Source organism: Cavia porcellus, unplaced genomic scaffold, assembly GCF_034190915.1.
Source record: "Cavia porcellus strain 051 isolate PalLab524CR breed Dunkin Hartley unplaced genomic scaffold, mCavPor4.1 scaffold_4, whole genome shotgun sequence".
NCBI lineage: Eukaryota > Metazoa > Chordata > Mammalia > Rodentia > Caviidae > Cavia > Cavia porcellus.
Window position 1 is genome coordinate 115,891,307 of NW_026947487.1, and position 19,494 is coordinate 115,910,800.

Below are 19,494 nucleotides of genomic sequence, written 5' to 3' on the forward strand. Positions count from 1 at the left end.
ATGAATGTTCTGTAAATATTCTTTAAAATTACATTTTAGGTTTTTAAGTGCTAATTTCCCAAACCAAGGAGCAGGATGAAAATCTTCAGACCCTCTTCTTTGGACTCTGTTTCTCAGAAGGTCCTTGGTGACTGCTTCTGTGGGAGGGATGTTTTCAAAGGGCCTTCCCATCTAGAAGAACAGGGTTCTGTTCCCTCCTGAGCCCTTCTGTAGGGAGACACTTCTACGTGCCAATTTCCACTCAGTGCTTGTCTGTCAGGCACTTTGTGGGAGCCCCTGCAAGAGGAGCTGGACCCTGGGGCTGACGGCAGACAGGTCCAATGACAGCCGCTGCCTGGCGCTTCTGGGAGCCAAGAACAAATCCAGCCCACTTCCTCGTGAGTATCGCCACAACCTTGCAGCATATTTGTAAACAGCTCTCACTCACTTGCCGGATGGGGAAACTGAGGTGAGCGGCCCTTGGCTTCCCAGGTCCACCCTTCCACTTAGTGACACCAGGGACAGTAAAGTGCAAAGGACGCCCAGGATCCAGCCAAGACTCCAGAGCCCAGGCCACCAGGAAGAGGGGCGAGGGTAGCGAGGCCGTCTGAGGAAATAGCGCTCCTGAGTGCCAAGCTGGGTCACACCACCTCCCAATTTTAAGACGCTACTGTCAGCAAAACGTCATCCGTCACCGGAGGGGCTTAGGCCAAGAAGCCATTAACAGATTCTCCGTTGAAGAAGTGGCCATTATCATCACCCTGCTTCTTGATTAGAAGCTGAGTCAAAGAAACAAGCAAATGCTGTGTAATGAAAAGACCGTTTGGGGAGCAAAAGCTTGGCCAGGCGGACATCTGCAACCTGGGGACACATCGTTCTTTCTTGGCAGAGCACAGTTAATGTCACTTCAGAGAACTTGTTTACCCAGCAATTATGTGATTGATGACCACCATAGGGAGCGCCAGTCTGGACGGCTGGTGCTTTTCTTCACTATTTCAGTATGAATAATCAATCAAATTAAAGTATCTCCCGGGGTAAACAATGGGGAATAAATGGGCTAATTGATAGGCCTGGGTATTTATAAAGCCCTGAAACATTATAACCACAGGACGTAATTATTTCAAAGCTGGCCCAATTTTTAAGAAATACCCAACACTGGTTCAAGCCTTGCCCCTGCTTGTCTCTCCCTTGGCAGGGCACCACCCTCCCCCTGGTAACCCTGAACACTCGGCTCTCCTTCTTGGTGGATCCCCCACTCAGCTCCTCTCTCAGCACCCATTTTTCTCACCCTGGTGATGGGGTTCTAGCTCTGATGTCACCTCCCCAGCCCAATACCCTGCAGCTTCTTCCCTGGGTGGCCTCTGGCCTCTTGTGGCTTTCAAGAAAGGGCAGAAAGTGGTTAAGCCAGAAAGGGACCTCAGCAATGACATCGCCCAGTCCTCCTTCTATAAATCAGTAAGTTGGGTAGAACTACATCAAAGGTTATGGAAGGGGGTCCAACAGCAGCCCGGGCAGTGACAGAGGTGGGGGAGCAGGGGGTCCAGACACCAGGCAGCATGTGTGTGCACTTCAGGAGAGGTCACAGCTCGCCCTGTGGTTTCCTCCCTGTACAGCGGGGCTGCGGTCACACCTCTTGGGTGGGTGCGGAGAGAGTCCACTGAACAGCCCGTGGAAGGCCTTGGGCCTGGAAAGGTAATGCCCCTGCTGTTGCTTTTGCCATGCTGTTTCCTAGCTGCGATGGGGTGAGCAACCTTTCCTGCACCACACTGTTCCGCCATGACAGTCCTGCTGTGGAACCGGTCAACCACGGACCGAGAGCCCTGAAACGGTGAGCCTAATTAAACCTGGCCCACTCCAAGACACAGGTGTCTGGTGTGTGTCCCTGCAACAGGAAAGCTAACGGGTGCATCCCATGTGCAGCAGCTATGGCTCCACAGGAAGGGGAAGTGGCCCTTGGATTCGTCCTCCCTTATGTTACCTTGGATGGGGCCCAGGACTGCAGAGATCACCAAAGCCTGAGAATTTCAAGTCCCTACATAAAATGGCGCTGGGCTCCAGTAGCTCCTGCACATCCCCCCGATTTTGTTGTTGTTACTTTTGAGATGCTGGGGATGGAACTAGAATGTTACTCTAAGTGAATGCTGTCAGTGAGCTATACCCCAGCCGTCCCCAAATGCCTCCTGTCACCTCAAGGCTACTTATAGTCTCTTAACACAGTGTAAACAGCTGGATACTATATTGTCTGACAACAGAAAATCTACATTTTTTCTGAGTATTTTCGGTGACTGTGGAAGTGGATCCAGGTGAGTGCTGAGCAGACATCAGGTACTCACAGAGAGGGGTAAAGGTTCTCCTCCCAAACTGACTGCCCTCTGGCTACCCCCCAACATACACACACTCAGAAACACTATCAACTGGTTCTTTATTCAGGCCCTGAAGGGGCAGCACCCCCAGCCCATCCGCATTTTTTCCTGAGTATTTTCAATGAGGTTCTGGTTGATTCTGTAGCTGCCCGCGTGCCATGTCTCTCCAGACACATTCACCATGTGCTGGCCACTACCACACAGCCAGTGGCACGGACAGGCTGAAGGGAGAGGACCCAGTCTCGGGCTCCCCATCAGGACTGATCTGGCCCTGCATGAGAGCTCTGAGGGCACTATGCTGGTTAAGGTTCTCCAGAAAAACAGAACCAGTAAGCCGCACAGAGATCCACAGGATGGCTGATTAGGAGGGTCAGCTCACACCACTGTGGGAGTTGAGGAGTCCTGTGACTTGTGGGCTAGACAGGCTGGTCATATTGTCCTCATCCTAATTCAAAGGTCCACGGACCCAGGGACCACTGGTCAATGTTCTGATTCCAGCCTGGAGGCCTGAGGGGCAGGAGCTGATAGCCAGGGGCAGGGGTAGATGGACATCCCAGCAAGGGAGATGGGCTATTTCCTTGGCCCTTTGGTCTATTTCAGCTCTGGGGGGGGAGGGTCTTGAGGTGCTGGCCACCTTGGGAACAGCCAACTTCCTTACCCAGTCTCCTAGGGACCTCTTGGGCCCACTGGGAAGTGAAGCTCTGGGAGCAGCTCTGGGCATAGCCACATCAACACAAGGGACAGGTCCCCATGCCAGCCTCAGCCAGTTTTCCAAGGCCCGGCTGCAACCATGTAACATGGTTCTGAACCCTGAAACTGCTGGGGACCAGGAACCTTAGATTGTAAGGCTGGGGCTTGGGGTTGGCCATGGTCTTCAACCAGCCCTGACCCCAGGGCTAGGGATTTCAAGGCCGCTGTGCCCCCGGCTGATGGGGTTGCAGAACTGTGTACCCTCTTCTGTCCCCTGCAAGGGCCGCAGAGTGCCCATCACCCTGCTGGCTTGCTGGGCCCCACAGGGGAGCAGGGAGAAGCACAGAACTGGATAAAGGAGCAAGTGGGCTCTGGAAGCCATAGGACTTGACCAGTTTCAACAACTGGGTGATCCAGGGCGACAATGGCCAATGCCACCGCCCAGCCCACAGCCTTCAGCCTGGGGCCACTCAAGACCCACAGCACGTCCTCAAGAAGCCACAACGGGCCTGTGTGTCCCTGGCTGCTGCCCTGGCCTGAGCCCTGGAAAGGAAGGAGCTGGCTTCTCCTCAGCACACAGCCCTGCACCTGTGCTGCCGGCGGCGGCCAGGGCCCCACCACAGCCCCGCACACGGGCTAACGGCAGGGATCCCCCTCCTCCAAGCTGCTCCTGGGGGTCAGTTGGGGCTCTCGAGAACACGGTGACTGTGGAAGTGGATCCGGGTGAGTGCTGAGCAGACATCAGGTACTCACAGAGAGGGGTAAAGGTTCTCCTCCCAAACTGACTGCCCTCTGGCTACCCCCCAACATACACACACTCAGAAACACCATCAACTGGTTCTTTATTCAGGCCCTGAAGGGGCAGCACCCCCAGCCCATCCGCAGCCTCCAGTTTACCCCGGAAACTCCGAACTGCTCCCAAAGGGCCCTCCCCAGGGGTGCGGCCCTGCAAGGATCTCGGTCCCCTGAACCCACAGCTCAGCTCCTGAATTTGCCCACCAGTGGCTTGGAGGGCCAAGAGCCCAGGCCCTGCTGATCTAGGAGGAGGGACAGCCGCTGGCGGGCCTCCTGGTAGAGTCCGACCTGGGCGAAGAGAGGGCAGGAGAGGTGAGAGGACGCTCGTGGGGCACAGGAAGGCAGGGGGGCTGCAGGGGGAGGACCCACCTTGGCAGCCTCGTAGGTCTTCAGGGCCAGGAGCTGGGGCTTGTCCAGAGCAGCGGCGGCCTGGCGGAAGGCCCGCAGGAAGGCAGCCTTGCAGAGGCGGGAGGGAGGCCCAGGGGCGGCCCTGAGGGGACACGTTAGGTCAAGGGGACATGAAGAGGTCACGGGAGGACACTGCAGTGGGTCTGGCTCATGCTTCACTCTCATCATGTGACGGTATCAAGTCACAGGTGCAGGCCACTGCCCGCCCACAAGGGGCTAAACTGCAAGGTGAGAACCACACACACCCTCTCTGAGGCAGCCAGGCAGAGTGGGGACCCCGACCCCAGGCCTCCCCAAACCCAGCTCCTCGGGGCCCTTCTCACTCAGCCTTCACGCGACCAGTGGCCACGTCCACAACTTCCACGTCGGGGTCCCCCAGGCTCCAGTTAAGACTCAGTTCGTGGGAGGTGCTGGGGACAGGGTTGGAGGGGGCCACAGGGGGGCCTGAAAACAGGTGCAGGGTGGTGCGGACGTAGGGAGGCGGCAGGCCCCCTGAGGTGCTGTCTAGGTTGGGCCTGTCGTGAATGGCCTTGTGCAAAGACCGAGGGTCGTGGCAGGTGTCTGCTGGAGATAGAGGTGCAGGACACAGTCAGCGCCACCCTGAAATCCCTAGAGCCCGCTCCGCCCCGGCACCCCTGCTGCCCCTCACCCAGGACGAGGCTGGTGGCGTAGAGAGGCGGCAGGAAGTGGGCCAGCAGGGCGCCACCCAGCCCGAGCACGGCCCAGCGTGCCAGCTTGTCGCTGACTGACAGGCAGCCCACATGGGTGTCACGCAGCGCGTGTGCCACGTAGGACACTGGCTTCAACTGCCCACAGATGTGGGCCTGCAGGCGGAAGGAGCTGAGCAGGAGGCCATCTTCCGAGGATAGTGGGAGGCTGCGGAGAGGACAGAGCACGATCTGAGCTGGGCTCCTCAGACAGCTGCGCGGGGGACCCCCAGCCTCAGGGAACCCACGTACTAGATGTCGTGGGCTGCTCCCTTGGGAGTGTTGCTGACGTAGAGGTGCAGGAAGATCCGGGGCTTGAGGGCAAAGAGGGGCCAGGGCCCAGGCTGCAGGGCCAGCACAGACCGCTCCTTGCCCTTGAGGCCCCCCTTCGTGGCCAGCAGCAGCTGCCGGAAGAAGAACCTGGAGTGACAGGCGGAGGGCCAGCTGGAACCACTGTCCCAAGGGGCTGCAGCAGAGCCTGCCCCACCTGCCCTCACCTCATCAGGGCCCGGCGGGCAATGACCAGACCGTGACAGTCGTGCAGCTGCCGGCCTGAGAACTCCAGCCAACCGGCACAGGTGCTATTGCCTGTGCCCAGCGCCACCAGGTCATAGATCTCCTTGGTGTAGCCCTTGGCACTGGGGAGCTCTGTGCAAGAAGGAGAGAAGGCTCAGCCCAGGACAGAGGCCCGGTGGGGCCTGCTGAGGTGGGGCAGGGGACAGAGGGAGCCCTACCGCGCTCCAGGATGACCGCAGCCACTGTCCCCGTGCAGGCCCAGTAGGGCGAGTGCTCGCCTAGCAGACGGTGCAAGCCAGCGCTGACCACAGCCGCGCAGCGCAGCTCATGGGGCAGGATGTTCTCTGTACGGGAGCCACAGGGCAGCGCTGGGGCCTGCAGGTCTTGCCTGCTCCCCTGCATCCAGGGCTTGGGCAAGAATCAACCTACCTACGTTCAGGGGGGTGAGTGGAGGCTGGCAGGGGGTCTCGGAGGTCTCTGAAAGAGAGGCAGGGGGAGCTGGCTGTCATGGGTGCTGGGCTTGACCTCCTGTCCTTCAGGAAGCTAAGGAGAAGAGGACGTAAGTGTCCACCTTCCACACAGAAAGGCCCCACCTGCTCTACCTGCCTGTGGTGCTGCCCCCCACGTGGGCAGGATTCCAAGGACCCCAGAGCAGGGGTCAGCCCGCTTCCCCAGCTGTGGATGCCGGGGCCTCTGTCCCCTACAGGCAGCCCACTGCCGCTTCAGCCTACCTTGGAGATCCTGCACCTCCTGCCTGGGAGCTGGGTCACCTGGGCTCTCCAGCTGGCTCGGGACATAGCCCAAGGCATCGAGCGCTGCCTGCTGTTTGGCCCCTGTGGTGGTGTTCGCTGTACCCACAAGACATGCCACCCCGTCCAGCTCTGCACACACAGAGAACTGGGAGCCAGGACCTGGGGAAGGAGGTATGAGGGAAGGGCCCTTTTAGGGGTCCACCACACCCAGCCCAAAAAAGGACCCACAGCCACTTGTGCCTGGGCACCCTCCTGACACCCACTTCAGGACAAGCAGGGAGACGACCAGCCCTCCCTCACTGGGGATGCTGTGGACAACAGCCACTGCCACTCCCTGTACAGGGAGGTACAAGAAGGCAGGCAGTTTGCCCCGGGCAGGGCCAGGACCCAAATCCAGGCCAACTCGGGAGCCTGTGCTGCACCAGTCTCAGGACCTGGGCCCCGGAGCACCCAGATGGCTTCTTGTTGGGTGCCAGGCACATCCTTTTCTTTCTCTTCTTCTTGGGGATCCCAAATTTGGGAGATTTTTCTCTCCAACACCATCATTTCATGTGCTACTTAGATCAGGACACAGACAGATGAAAACCCTACAACTGGGGTCACCTGGTCAAAGGGTAGCGCTCGCAGGACTTGCTGCTAAAGTCTCTCCAGGGGCCTCGCCTTTAGGAAGGGAACCCACCTTGGCAGCCCTGCTTGGCATTGAGATGCACCAACCCAGTGGGTGTTCAGAGCAGCAAGTACAGCACAGATGGACGCAGAAAGCATGTCACATTAGAAAACCACCATGTGGCAGCCATGGAAGTAACAACTGAATCCGTCATGACTGTGTCTGAATGCTAAAACTACAGAGCCAACTGTGCTACAGGACAGGATGTTTACACGATGCCAAGACATTTACACGGCTGCAGATGACTTACTGAGCACAAGGGGGAAAGCAAAGACACCTGCAAATGCCCCTGAGCCCCCATGACTCCCATGCCAGCTGAAAGATGCACTGAGGTCACAAGACCCCTGGTGGACAAGCACATGTTGCACAGACTGAACCTGATCCTAAGAAAACAGATGCTCAAACTGGAGGACAGTCAACAGGACCAACAGCCACTATGCTTCAAAAATACCAAGGTCAGGGTCGCTGAGAGACGGAGGACGGGGAGCTGGAGGGCAGGGAAGGGAAAGGGAGGTGCAGAGAATTGGGATGTGCTATGTACATACACCCACTCCCCGTGATGGATGCAAGTGTTGTGTGCTGCAAACATGGAGCACAAAATTAAAATTAAGGAGTCAATAGACTTCCGGGAAAATGGCAGAGTGGTGAGCAGAAGAAAAAAATTCAACAAAAATAAGAAAACCAAAAAGGCTCACACGGAGCTCAGCATGAAGACCAAAGGTGGGAAGAGTGAATACAATGGCATCTCGAGTCGCATTTATTAAACTTCCACAAGGTGATCGTTATACTACGGTTCTGCAGTATATTCTTAAGAAACACGCACTCGTGTCTCTCGGTATGGAGAATGGTGGCTGAAACTAACTTTTACCCTGGAACTGTGAGTCGGAGGGCTGGGGGCCTATTCAAGAAGGGAAAAGGTCTGTGCTGGGTGTATAGCATTCCCCTTACCCAGCTGTGTTCGGTATTTTTAAGTCTGGCCTCATTCAGGAATCTCCCATACTGCTGTGGCTATGATAAATTCGTATCACCAGACCTTTGAAACAGTGTGCAGGACCGAGGATAGAGCTCAGCAGCACAGTGCCTGCCTGGCAAGCGCAAGGTCGTGAGTTCAGTCCTCTGGGGGCAGGGGGTGGGAGTAACCACTGCGTCAACATTAGGTGGGGCACGCCTGTGATTCTACCATGTACAAGGCCGAAGCTGGAGGATCCCTGCAAGTTTAAGGACAACGTAGGCTACAAAGTGAGTTCAAGGCTAGCCTAAACTGCGTAGATCCTGAGTCCAAAAAAAGGCATTGAGTAGCGATAATGTTCACGCAAGCTATGATCCTACCACATCTGAAAGATGTTTGGCAGACCCGTGACCCCAGGGTCTCAGTGGAGGCCCAGGCTCAGGCCCAGCACCCCAACCCTCTCCTGGTGACCATGACGACACCCACGGGCCCTGAACCCTGGCTGGAGACGCTGCCCCTCGCATGGCCAGCCCCTTCCCCAGCTCACCTGCAGCCGGGTCCTCTCGGAAGGTCAGGGCGGCGCCCACCGCCTCCGCGTACTGCGTCAGCAAGGTCACGGCCTGGCTGGACGGCGGCAGTTGTAGCTGCCCGCTCACCTTCAGGAGGTCCCCTGCGGGCCCTGTGGGTGGCACAGGCACCCTCGGGGCTGTCCTCAGCCCGCCCCCCGCGTTGTCCCCAGCCCGCGAGGCCTCGCGCTCCCCGCAGGTCTCAGCCTCGGCCCGGGGTCCACCGATCCCCACTGCCGCAGCCGAGGCCTGGGGCCGTCGGCGGCCCTGCGCGTCCCCCTCCGCCTCGGGGCCGGACAGGAGTCCCCTGGCATCCACCCCCGGGGTGCCTGAGGACCGCCAGGAGCTGGGCGCGGGGTTGATCTGCAGCGACGCTGCCAGGCGGGGCTTCCGGCGGCCGCAGTCGTCGGAGCCCGAGACGTTGCAGGCCTGAGAAGCCATGGCGAGAAACGAGGGCCGGACCGGGAGGAGACCAGATCTCGCGCTGCCCAGGCCTTTTTACACACGCGTCGCTCGGGTGCTTATGCCACGTGCCTGCCAGCGAGCTCCGCCTCTGCTAGCTCTAGCCAATGAGAGTGCACAGAGAGGGAGCCGGATGGTACGACTGGCCAATGGGAAGAGCGCAGGTGGGGGAGGGGAGGTTGAACAGCCACTAGGCCAGCTTTCCACTGCTGGGCGGGGCTGTGGGCCCAACCTCTTCAACCGTGGATGGGCAAGGGAAGAAGTGAAGATGCTCTGTGGGCTTCATAGGGCGGCTCCTGCCCCAGGCCACCACCAAAGCACAGTCCTTCATAGCCACTTGACCCCCTGAGAGTGGGTCCTCGTCCACTAAGGGCACCTGTGGACACGGTAGCAGCCACACTGAGTTATTAGCATCCACATTTCAAAACTTCTTAATCTAAAAAGTGTCTTAATCTAAAAAAGGCAACCAAAAATTGGCTCTCCCAGAGCTCCACCCGGGAGTGTATGAGGCTTTGGGGAGACATCTAGAAACAACCCACAACCAAGAGGGTCCTGGGTTATCTGGGTGGATCCAACGGATTCGCAAGGGTCCTTGAATGGGGAAGAGCGCTAGCCCAGAGGTGGCGTCAGGAAGATGTGACTTCTCAGTGCTGGTCTTGAAGAGGAAGGAGGTCTGAGCCGAGGAACACAGGCAGCTTCCTGGAACTAGAAAAAGAGGACAAGGGATTCTCCCGTTAGAGCCTCCAGAGGCGGCACTGCCCTTGTTGAGGCCTTAGCCTGACTCAAGCGGTGTAAGATGTTGTGTTGTCTTAGGCCATTCGATTGTGGTAGCTTGTTACAGCAGCAACAGGAAACTGATTTGTGTCCCTCCTTTTTTTTTTTTTGCACATGTACACCCTAAAATAATTGTGAAAACCTGTGGACCCTAGATCTTTCATCACAAGTGTAAATAGTTACAAAGATGTAATTTCTGATTTATTATGTTACAATCACCTGGGTTAAAGATATTTTTACCCAAAACGTAGAGATGCCATTTCACTCTTCTATTTATAAAAAATGCAGTCTCAATCAAATGGCAAAGCTCGTCCTGAGTCAAACCAGTCAGCTGAACCAGACCCACTTCCTATGAGAAAGACTTCATCTTTCACTCTAGACAAATGTGTTGACATTTTCCCAGGAGAACCGTCTCATTTCATTCCCTCTTGCACAGATTCAGTCTTTAAGGAGGATTTGCTCTTCTAGTTATTAGGGTACAACAGGGCCCGATCCACACAGTCTTCCTGACCTTGTAGGAGACTTCTCAATTCTAAGTGGTGGCTACAAGTCCGTAGCCTAACCAAGAGTTCCAAGTGTTGATAGGAGAAGGCATCATGGCCAGTAGTATTTTCTTTTCTCTCTTGAAAAGACTTTTTATGGAAGTATAACATATCTCCATGTCCAGATCATTCATTGAACTTTCACACGCTGCACTCATCTGTCTGTCTGATGAAGAAACCATAGTCAGCCCCCCAAATATCCTTCTGCACCCTTCCATTGTTTTCTCTCACTGAACCCTCTTTACTTAGTCTTACGGGGGCCCTGTCCCATAAGACGTCTACTCTTTAGACTCACCCTCTGGTTCAGCACTGCCCTAGGCCAGTGCTCCACGGTGGGAAAGGAGTAAATGGGGAAGACAGGCAAGGGCCATCAGATTCCACACACCCCCAATCGAAACTATATAGAAACAGAAGTTGAGAATCTGCAAATTGATCATTTAAAAAGGTGCTTTTCAGAGTGTGGGCCCTGCAGCATCAGATTCACCTGGGTACTTATTAAAAACAAATAATTGAGCCACATCCAGACTTACTGAATCTAAAATTCTGTGCTGGGGCTCAGCGAACTGTTCTAACAACTCTCCCAATGACTCAGGTGCACAGAGACGTTAGAGGAGTCTTGGGCTAGAACAGTGGTAAGATTTGTGATCGGATGGTGCTTCTCAAAGTGCGGCCCTCATGCTGGACATGGTGGTGCAGACCTCTAAGTCCCAGCTACCCCAGAAGCAGAGGGTGGAGAATCATGAGCATTTGCCCTAACCCTAATCCCAGAGTGTGCGGAAGTGGCCTTCACACAAGCAGAATCGGCATCACTTAGGAAGCGGGAGGCAGAAGGCCTCACTCTAGCCTCAATCTGACACTGAGTTTAAACATGACTTGCCCCACCCCCAGGGCTGCCAATGTGTGCTAGAGTTTTGGAACCACTGCCTAAAGCTACCCCACCTGGGCACCCCTCGGACAACCTCACATCCAAGGGCATTTGTGCCTTTGTTAAGCCAGCTCCTTAGGATTTAAGGATGAGCTGGGGAGTACGTGAGACTAATACAGTGCCTGGCTTATAGTAGTAGGTGCTCAGCGTTCGTTGAGTGAATTAACTTAGTCTTCACAACAAGTTTGAGATAGGAAATTGGTAAAGCAGAAGTGAGCTTCAAATCCAAATTAACCTGGTGTTCCAATTTTAAGACCTCGTGGAATCTATTCCTACTGCCGTTCCACTTCCGCTCGGTAGGTGGCGATGGAGGACGCTTGTGTGGTCTGACCGGGAGGCGGGACTTCCTGTCACCCAGGGAGCACTTCCGGCCTGGCGGGGAAATTCATTCACTGCTGCCCTAGGGGCTGATGCGAGGTGAGCGCCACTGATGGGGAGCTGTTAGTGGGCACCCCTGTGGCACGAGTGTCCGGCGAGTGTCTCGGAGGAATCCATTTCCCCGACAAGCACGCCGAAGTCCGGCCACGTAAGTGTACGCGCAGCCTCCGCTGTTCGCGAGCACGCGGAAGCGGCGGGGTGGGCGGTGCCCGAAGCCGGGTCGGCTGCGCCAGGCCCGCGTGCGCCCCAACCTGGCGCTGATGCAGACCCGGCCGGGTTCTGCCTCCCTGGAGCGGGGGTCTGGGGCCCTGGGGAGCACCGGCGGGGGCGCCAAGTGGTCAGGGGAGGTCGAGGCTGCCTCGTCTGGGGGCTTTGTTGAGGCGCCCTCGCCTACCTGGGCTCTTTTGGGTTGGTGCGACCTTTCTCCTTCCATTCATACATTCCTCCAACTGCCCTTCGTGTTCTGATTGTTACCATCATAGGACTCCCTAAGGGTTTGGAGGGCTACAGAGTTCCCTTCACATGAGGCCTGTTAGGACAGTTTTAATCGGACAGCTCCGTCTTTAAAAATCTCATCACAGTTTGCTGTTCCGGCTCTGGCTGGAGAAGGCAAGGTGTAGTGGGAGTGTCATGGGAGTGTCATGGGGCAGGGTCCTTCGTAGTGTCGTGATTTGGGTCCATGTCTCAAGAGGTCAGAGAATGAAGTCGAAAGGAGGAATTAAGAATAGGAAAATAGGCTGGGCGTGATGGCACATGCTTGTAATCCCAGCAGTCAGGAGGCTGAAGCAGGAGAATCCCTGTGAGTTCAAGGCCAACCTGGGCTACACAGTGAGTTTGAGACCTGCCTAAAACTGTATATATAGTGAAACACTGTCACAAAAAAGAAAGAAAGAAAAAAACAGCTCCCATTAGTTAGGAGGGTGCCCCAAAGTAGATTGTCTAGGAGTTTTTGTACCGTAATGACCAAGGTTCAGACTTCTGTGAGTCTATTGGGGTCTGTGCCTAGATCCCCCATCTCCCAAACAAGTGCATGGTAAAGGCACAAACAAATGAGACAAGCAGTGTGATCTAGTGGGTGCTAGGAGGACCAACACCCTCTGCAGAGTTCTTAATTCTGGTGACTGAGACAGACAAAGCCTCTGGGCAGCCCGTATTTATTTAGCATTCAAACAAGGAAGGGGTTAGAGTGGAAAACTCAGGAAACCTGAGCAGGACCTTGGGAGGGGTTCAAGGACTCCTCCAAGTAACAGAAGATGCTAACTAAGGACTACCCAGAAAGTCTCCAGGTGGCCTCAGCTGTGGCCTGTCTTGCCCCTGAGGCATTTCCTCATTCAGCCATGCCCGGCCTTGCACAGCCCTGCACGTGTATTCAGCTTCAGCAGCTCACCTCGGGACAGACAGAATGAGCAAAGACCCTGTGGTAAGAAATAGCAAGGCAAGGAAGCGCCTAAGAGATCAGTGTGCTTGGAGCCCAGAGGCCGATGAAGATCTTTTCTGTGCGTCTTCCAGTTCCTCAGGGATGCAGCCTCCCCTGGGAAGCATGGGTGCTGTCAGTCCTGTGAAAGCGATGTTTTCACAGGGGTTCACTGGACGCTTCCTCCATCCCTGCTGCCATTTCCTCCTGTTAGGGAAAGGAAAGTGACAAGGGCCAACCAGGGCCTCAGGGGCGAATCAAATGCAGGCTCCGCCCTCACACGGAAAATACTGACAAGATGCAGCAGGAGGCCCCAGGAGGACAGATCTTGGCTCACCAAGACGCTTAATGCTGGTGTTTGCCTCTAGGTGCCCGGGAGAGTAGGGCTCACAGCACTGGCATCGGATTCAGGCTCTGGCAGGGACTGCTGTCACACTTAAGTGAGATGCTGCTTCCTGGCTCTTAGGATGCTGAACCTCAAATATGGGCACTAGAAGAACAAAGTGTTGGGCACCGTGTCTGGCTGGGGCTGGTGTTCAGTGGTCCTGCTGTCTTTATAATAAAGAACGATGGAGCTGTTTATGCTCCTTGAGGGCTGTATATTTAGCAAAGCTCTTGATGTAAGTTTGTTTTTATTGAACACGGTGCGTTTTCTGGTAAGCACCGTGCTCAACAGTAGGGAGACAGCTGGGTGAGATTCACTCCCTGGCTGCTGGGAACTGGAGTGCAGCCTTACAAATGTCCCTGTGACAGAGCTGCCCCCACCCCAGCTACTGACTTCACCCCTCCCCACTCTCCTTGTTTGTTCGGTGACCTGGTTGTTTGCCTCACGTTTCTGCTCCAGGACTTCGGCATTTGCAGGCCATTTGACGTGAGCCGCCTCCCGGGCATGCGTGACCGGCTCCTTTGCTGGGTTCAGGCTTTTCCCAGTTCCTGTTACCAAAACTGTCCCCTTGCCCAGCACCAGCCACACCCTCCCAGCACCTGGGCATGATTGGTTTTTCTGTAGTGTTTGCTGCTCCCTAGTATTAGGCTGCATGTGGATTCGATTCTTAGTAATTGTTCCTCAGAGAAAATATCCATCTGAGGGCATTTTGTGTCTCCCCAGGAGCTCTGGGAGCCTTTTTCAGAGGAGCTGCTGTGACGCTGGGTGCTGTTTTCCAGGATGGACTTCCCCAGCTCCCTCCCCCCCTCATTGTTTATGACCGGTCCCCTTGGTTCAAGTGATGTCCCCGACCTGTCCTTTATGTGCAGCTGGAGAGACGCCCTGACCCTGCCAGAGTCCCCACCCCAGAACTGCAAGGTGAGGATGGAAGGAGGGGCCTGGCAGCTCCGGGGTGGGCCCTTTCGCTCGTCCCCTTGTGAGCACTCACACCCGCTGGCATGGTATAGGGCGTGGCAGCATCAGTGCAAGATGCCAGTACCCAGGCCACCTTGGAACCCTCTCTGCAAACGTGTGGGCTGCCCTGCTGTCCACAGAGGTGTCACTCAACAGGAGCTGCAGCTCCCGCTTGTTTGCCTGTCTCTCCCCCAGACTCTGATCCCTTCAGTCATACATGGTGTCAATGAGTCGGGGTGGGTCAGGCGATCCCTGCCCTGGGGACTGGGTCAGGATGGGTGAGCACACAAATAGACCCTTGGGAAAAATGACTGCACCAAGTGCTCCTGTCTCTGAGCACAGCCCAGGCTCTGGGCTCTGTGTGCCTGAGTTCATACGCCAGCTCTTTTCTTTACCAGTTGTCACCTGAGCAAGTGACAGCCTTTCTGTGCCTCAGTTTCTGCATCAGTGAAATGACACTGACACTCATACCGACGTTGCTGGGTTTTGAGGATCGTCGTGTCACCATGGTGGTTTTCTTCCCTCTAGATTGCAGCTCCGAACTCGGCCACGGCCCTGCTGTGGGAGCCATCGATGCCTGGGCCCCTCCCACTGCTGCCTCCCTGTCCCGGTGAGGCGCTCAGGCCCCTGAGCTTCCTGTCACCACTCAAGCCCTTCCCTCCATGCCTGTGGCCCTTTCTAGCCCTGCGAGTGGCCTGTGCTTCCCCAGCCCCTTCCCTCACCTCCCTCTTCCCTCAGACCCCTGGGACCCTGGAGTGACCGCGCAGGACCTCCTTTTCCGAGGCGGATTCCACTACCGGAGGCAGCCCCAGGTTGTGCTGGATGTCACCGAACAGGTGAGCGGTCCCACAGCCTAGGGCGCTACGTGGCTGGGGCTATGCATGGTGACCGGGCTTCTTCTCTCCCAGCTCAGCAGATTCCTGTGGGATCACGGGGACATAGCCTTTGCGCCCCTGGGGAAGATGATGCTGGAAAATTTCAAACTGGAGGGAGGCCGGGTGAGTAAGCTCTGCCGGGCTGGAAAAGGGCCCCTGCTTCCCGCCCCATCCCCTCCGCCTCGCTCGGTAAATCCAGGCTAGGTTAGCCTGACAAGGCCTTTCCACGCAGAACCGCTCCAAGAAGATGACAGTGGTCAGTGCGAAGAAGCTGCTGCAGGACCTCGGTGGACACCAGCCCTGGGGGCAAGTGGCTAGTGGGAAAGGTGGGCCCAGGTAGCCCAGCTGGCCCAAGGGAAAAGGGACTTCAGGCCCTGGACTTCACGCATAGCTGCGTCCTGGTGTTAGAATAATGTCAACAGGGCTCTGTCTCTTTTGATTTTCTCACTGCTTCCCTCTGCCTGGCTTAATTCCTAGAAAAGCTGTTGTCACGTGGCAGCAAGATGGCTTATGATCCCAAGGAAAAAGTCATTGTCCTTCCTGAGACACCAAAAGTCCCAGAGAGGACGTTGGTTGTCCTGGCAGGGGTCTCACGCCCAGCTGTGAACCAATCGCTGTGCAGGGGCGGTGGAGAGCTCGCCCAGGTCTGGGTCCTGTGACTGTGCCTGGGGTGAGGGGACAGGGTGGGTGGTGCCCAGAGAAGGCAACTAGGTAGATGAGGCGCATGTGCTCCGCACCCAGCCTCCCTCGGGACGGGCCCAGCCCCAATCCCGTCCCCACCCCGAGAGCCGCTGCTGTCATCCCCAGGTGTCCCTGGGCTTACCTCAGCCACCGCCTGCGGCGCTTCTCGATCGTCGGGGGCCCTGTGCTAGGCAAGTCAGTGTCCCACCTGCTGGGGAGGCTGCTGCACGAGGAGCTGGCCACACGCTGGGAGCAGCTGCTCCTGGATGAGGCCTTCACGGGTGGCGCCCTGGCCTGGCTGCCTGGGAGGACTTCACAGGTTGGCCAACTGGTCTACCCGGCTGGTGGCGCCCTGGACAGGCTGTGTATCCTTCTCGTCAGGCGGGGGTATTGAGGGAGGATAGGGCGAGAAGGATGGGGCTTACGGTGGCCAGAGTTCATCCCTTTTCCTTAGCCAGAGGCACAGGTTTCCAGGAGGTCAGTCTGCCCTCAGGTGGTGACCCCCAGGTCCTTGGGGATCCTGGGTGCATCCAGCTCCAGGGACCTGTGCGACAGGTGGTGACCAGCACTGTCCAAGGAGAAAGTAAGGCCCTCCCTCTCCCTCTGTGATGGGCCTACAGCTGGCCGAGCCTGACCCCTCTGTCCCCCCTCAGCGCTACTGGCCGTGCGCTCAGACTACCACTGTGCTGTGTGGAAGGTGGGGAAGCAGCGGCGGCCGGCCACTCTGCAGGTGCTGCGGGTCGAGAAGGGGGCCACGGGGATCAGCCTCAGGTGAGCGGTGTTGAGTGGGGTGCTGGGGAGGCGGAGGGCGCCTGGCCGACCCTAACCACTCCTTATGGCAGCCCTCACCTGCCCGGGGAGCTGGCCGTCTGCAGCCGTTCCGGAGCCGTCTGTCTGTGGACCCCCCAGAATGGGTAACGCCCTGCCCCCACACACCACCCTGCAGCCACCATGACCCTCGCTCCCTCCCCGGCATGTCCTGACCGGTCTGCTGTCCCACCTCCACACACCCTGCCTCCAGCCATCAGCCCACCACCTCCCTGTCTCCCCAAGACTGCAGCAGGTCTACAAGGACCCTGAGACCCTCGTGTTCCGGGACCCTTCTTCCTGGCGCTGGGCAGACTTCACCGCGCACCCGCGGGTGCTGACAGTGGGTGACCGCACTGGAGTAAAAATGGTCGACACTCAGGTACGACCGGGAGCTGATGGGGAGCCAAGCCAGCCAGTGGCATGGCGGAGAAACTAATTCTGTGTTTTCCCCAGGGCCCCCCGGGGTGCGGTCTGCTGCTTTTCCGGGCAGGGGCCGAGGCTTCCTGCCAGAAGGGGGAGCGTGTCCTGCTCACGCAGTACCTGCGGCAGTCTGACCCGGAGTCACTGCCCCCCACTCTGCATCTTGTCTGTACCCAGGTGAGGAGATCCCCTTCTCCATGCCAGCCTAAGCCCACATGAAACCTGACTCCTGAGCCTGCAGGCAGGCGCAGAAGGCTTCCCAGGTAGACTAGCACTGCAGACGAGGAGGGGCGCTGGGGCAGGGACGTCTGCGGGATGGTCCTGCAGTGTGTGGACACAGGGCAGTTCTGAGGTCACTTGAGGGACTCGGGGCCCGCGGGCATGGAACAGGTGGAACACGGCCACGTGGCTTCTGTGTGAAGAGACCCCTTCTTGTCATGCTGTCCTTCCATCCCTTCCCTGCGTCTGCCGGCTCAGGAGGCACCTTCTGTTCAGGGGAGGACTGGCCTCTTCACAGTGCCATCCCCCTGGGGTTTGCAGAAACCCCGAGAGCCCTGGGCCCTGGCAGGGCCTCTGCACCGCTATGTCGGTCTCAGTTCAGCCCCTCTTCTCATTCCCTTCTCGGCCCCAGTTCTCGCTCTACCTGGTGGATGAGCGCCTGCCCCTGGTGCCGATGCTCAAGTGGAACCACGGCCTCCCCTCCCCGGCCCTGCTGGCCCACCTGCTGCCTCCCGCCCACCCTGGCTCCCCACAGCCCCTGTTCCTGGGCGGTCTAGGTGGGCAGGTGCAGCTGCTGCATATCACAGGTGAGGCCTGGGCCCTGGGCCATGGAGAGGTGGGCTGGGCCGAGAGAAGGCGGCCTGGGCCTCAGCCCTCTGCCTCCTGCAGGAAAGGAGCCGTCTGCACCCCGACTCGCAGGGCCCCCCCAGTCTCTGCCCTCCTCAGCTGACTCGCTGTCCGCATTTCCCCTGCTGGAGCCCAAGAGCCAGAAGCAGCTGCAGGAGCGGCTGGAAGCGCCGACCATAGGTGCGGAGCTGGGGGGCTGCGGGGCTGCGGGGCCGTGGGCCTTGCGGGTCTGGGTCATCATGGCTCCTTCCCCAGGTCTGGCCTCTGCCTTCCCTCCCTGTGCTTCCACGCCGGCAGTGTGGCTCTTCCAGCTCTCAGCCGCTGGGGACATCTTCTACCAGCGCCTCACTCTCCAAGCGGCTTCCAGCTTCCACCGAGATGAGGAGCCTCCCAGCGACCCCGGGCCCGACTCTCCTGCACCCAGCGTGCCTCCCATGGACCCAAGGCCCACACCCTCCTGGACCTCGCAGGCCACTGCCTGCTGCAGCCGTTGGCTGGAGGCCCTACTGCAGGTGCCACCTGCAGCCCCCGTGTGGGCCGCACCCACCTTTTCCCACCGCCGCCTGCTGGGCCGCCTGGAACCCCGGGAGGTGGAAGGGAAAGTGCTTCAGGGTCTGCGGGCGGCCATGGCTGGGGGGCAGCTCCTGCAGCAGAGGGACCTGGGCCTGCTCCCCTCAGCAGAGCCGCCCCCTGCCCCCGAGCCCGGCCCGCAGGATGAGCTCAGTGAGCGTTTGGAGGAAGCCTGGGCAGGCCAGGGCACTGCTTGGTGTAAGAGACAGCAGGGCAAGATCTCGATCTCGGAGCCGGGCAAGCAGGCCAAGCGGCCCAAGCGCCGGAGTCAGTTGTCCAGCACCTTCTCTTCACTCACCAGCTGCTTGGACCTCCCGGAGACCAGCAGCTCCCCTCACAGCCTAGAGCGGACAACCTCAGAGGCCAGGCTCCAGCCCCCTGTGACCCCGTACTCCCAAGAGTCTGCTCGGCAGACCCCCCAGGACAACATGGTGGAGCTGCCACTGCCAAAGGACACCCCCACCTCCAGACACGTGGCCACGCCCCCCTCCCAGGCCTCCAGTGTCCAAGCCATGCCCTCCCAGCGGTCCACGCCTGGCTCCTGGCCCCAGCGGAAGAGGCCACGCATGGGCTTCTGAGGCACTGAGAGCTCTCCACTGAGCCTCTGATCCCTGCCACAGACCAGCTGTGTCTCGAGTGGGAACAACTGCCTGGTGCAGAGCTTTCTGCATCCTGAACACCATCGGAACTATGGGAGACCCAAAAGCAGGCAGCCAGAGCCAGAGTCAAGTTAAAGGAACAAGACTGAGCAGCGGTCTGTTTTACATAGCTGCTGCAAACAGGTCCACAAGCCCCGGGGAAAGAGGCTGGCATGATGAGTGTCACAGGGTTCTCTCCTAGAGACTGGGTGGCAGGGCTCCGTGTCGCCCAGCATCTCCTCCACTAACAGGAAACTGGGGCAGTGGCAGCTGCTCCACATTTGAGCTGTGACACAAGGATCTGGCAGGACCTTACAGGGCTGGGGCACAGATGGGGCCGGCAGCTGCTGCCGTGGTCCAGCTTGTGTCACAGGACAGACCCTTGGGCGCCAGGCTCAGGTGGAGTAAACCTGGCTGCTGAACGTGCA

The 19,494-nt window shown here is 57.9% G+C and overlaps 2 protein-coding genes across 4 annotated transcripts; one reads left to right on the forward strand and one right to left on the reverse strand.

Moving 5' to 3' along the window:
- Positions 1-3,847: 3,847 nt before the first annotated feature.
- On the reverse strand, positions 3,848-8,918 carry Adad2 (adenosine deaminase domain containing 2). Of its 2 annotated transcripts, none has more exons than XM_063247717.1 (10): positions 8,374-8,918; positions 6,190-6,369; positions 5,888-5,935; positions 5,677-5,802; positions 5,440-5,590; positions 5,195-5,362; positions 4,885-5,111; positions 4,559-4,796; positions 4,197-4,317; positions 3,848-4,115 (listed from the first exon to the last, which is right to left on the reverse strand). In XM_063247717.1, exons 1-10 carry the CDS (start codon positions 8,831-8,833, stop codon positions 4,011-4,013), a joined length of 1,824 nt encoding a protein of 607 aa, XP_063103787.1. In that variant the 5' UTR covers positions 8,834-8,918; the 3' UTR covers positions 3,848-4,010. The 2 variants fall into 2 exon arrangements, with proteins under 2 accessions (XP_063103787.1, XP_063103785.1); XM_063247715.1 differs by having other exon boundaries at positions 3,850-4,115; positions 4,559-4,799; positions 8,374-8,916.
- A 2,536-nt stretch (positions 8,919-11,454) lies between these two features.
- Positions 11,455-19,494, forward strand: Taf1c (TATA-box binding protein associated factor, RNA polymerase I subunit C). Of its 2 annotated transcripts, none has more exons than XM_003461959.5 (15): positions 11,455-11,621; positions 13,996-14,190; positions 14,755-14,836; positions 14,965-15,062; positions 15,135-15,224; positions 15,334-15,407; positions 15,909-16,147; positions 16,249-16,365; positions 16,436-16,553; positions 16,625-16,696; positions 16,836-16,971; positions 17,046-17,189; positions 17,644-17,818; positions 17,901-18,038; positions 18,114-19,494. In XM_003461959.5, the coding sequence occupies exons 2-15, from the start codon at positions 14,053-14,055 to the stop codon at positions 19,004-19,006; spliced, it is 2,514 nt and encodes an 837-aa protein (XP_003462007.1). In that variant the 5' UTR covers positions 11,455-11,621; positions 13,996-14,052; the 3' UTR covers positions 19,007-19,494. The 2 variants fall into 2 exon arrangements, with proteins under 2 accessions (XP_003462007.1, XP_063103788.1); XM_063247718.1 differs by having other exon boundaries at positions 15,140-15,224.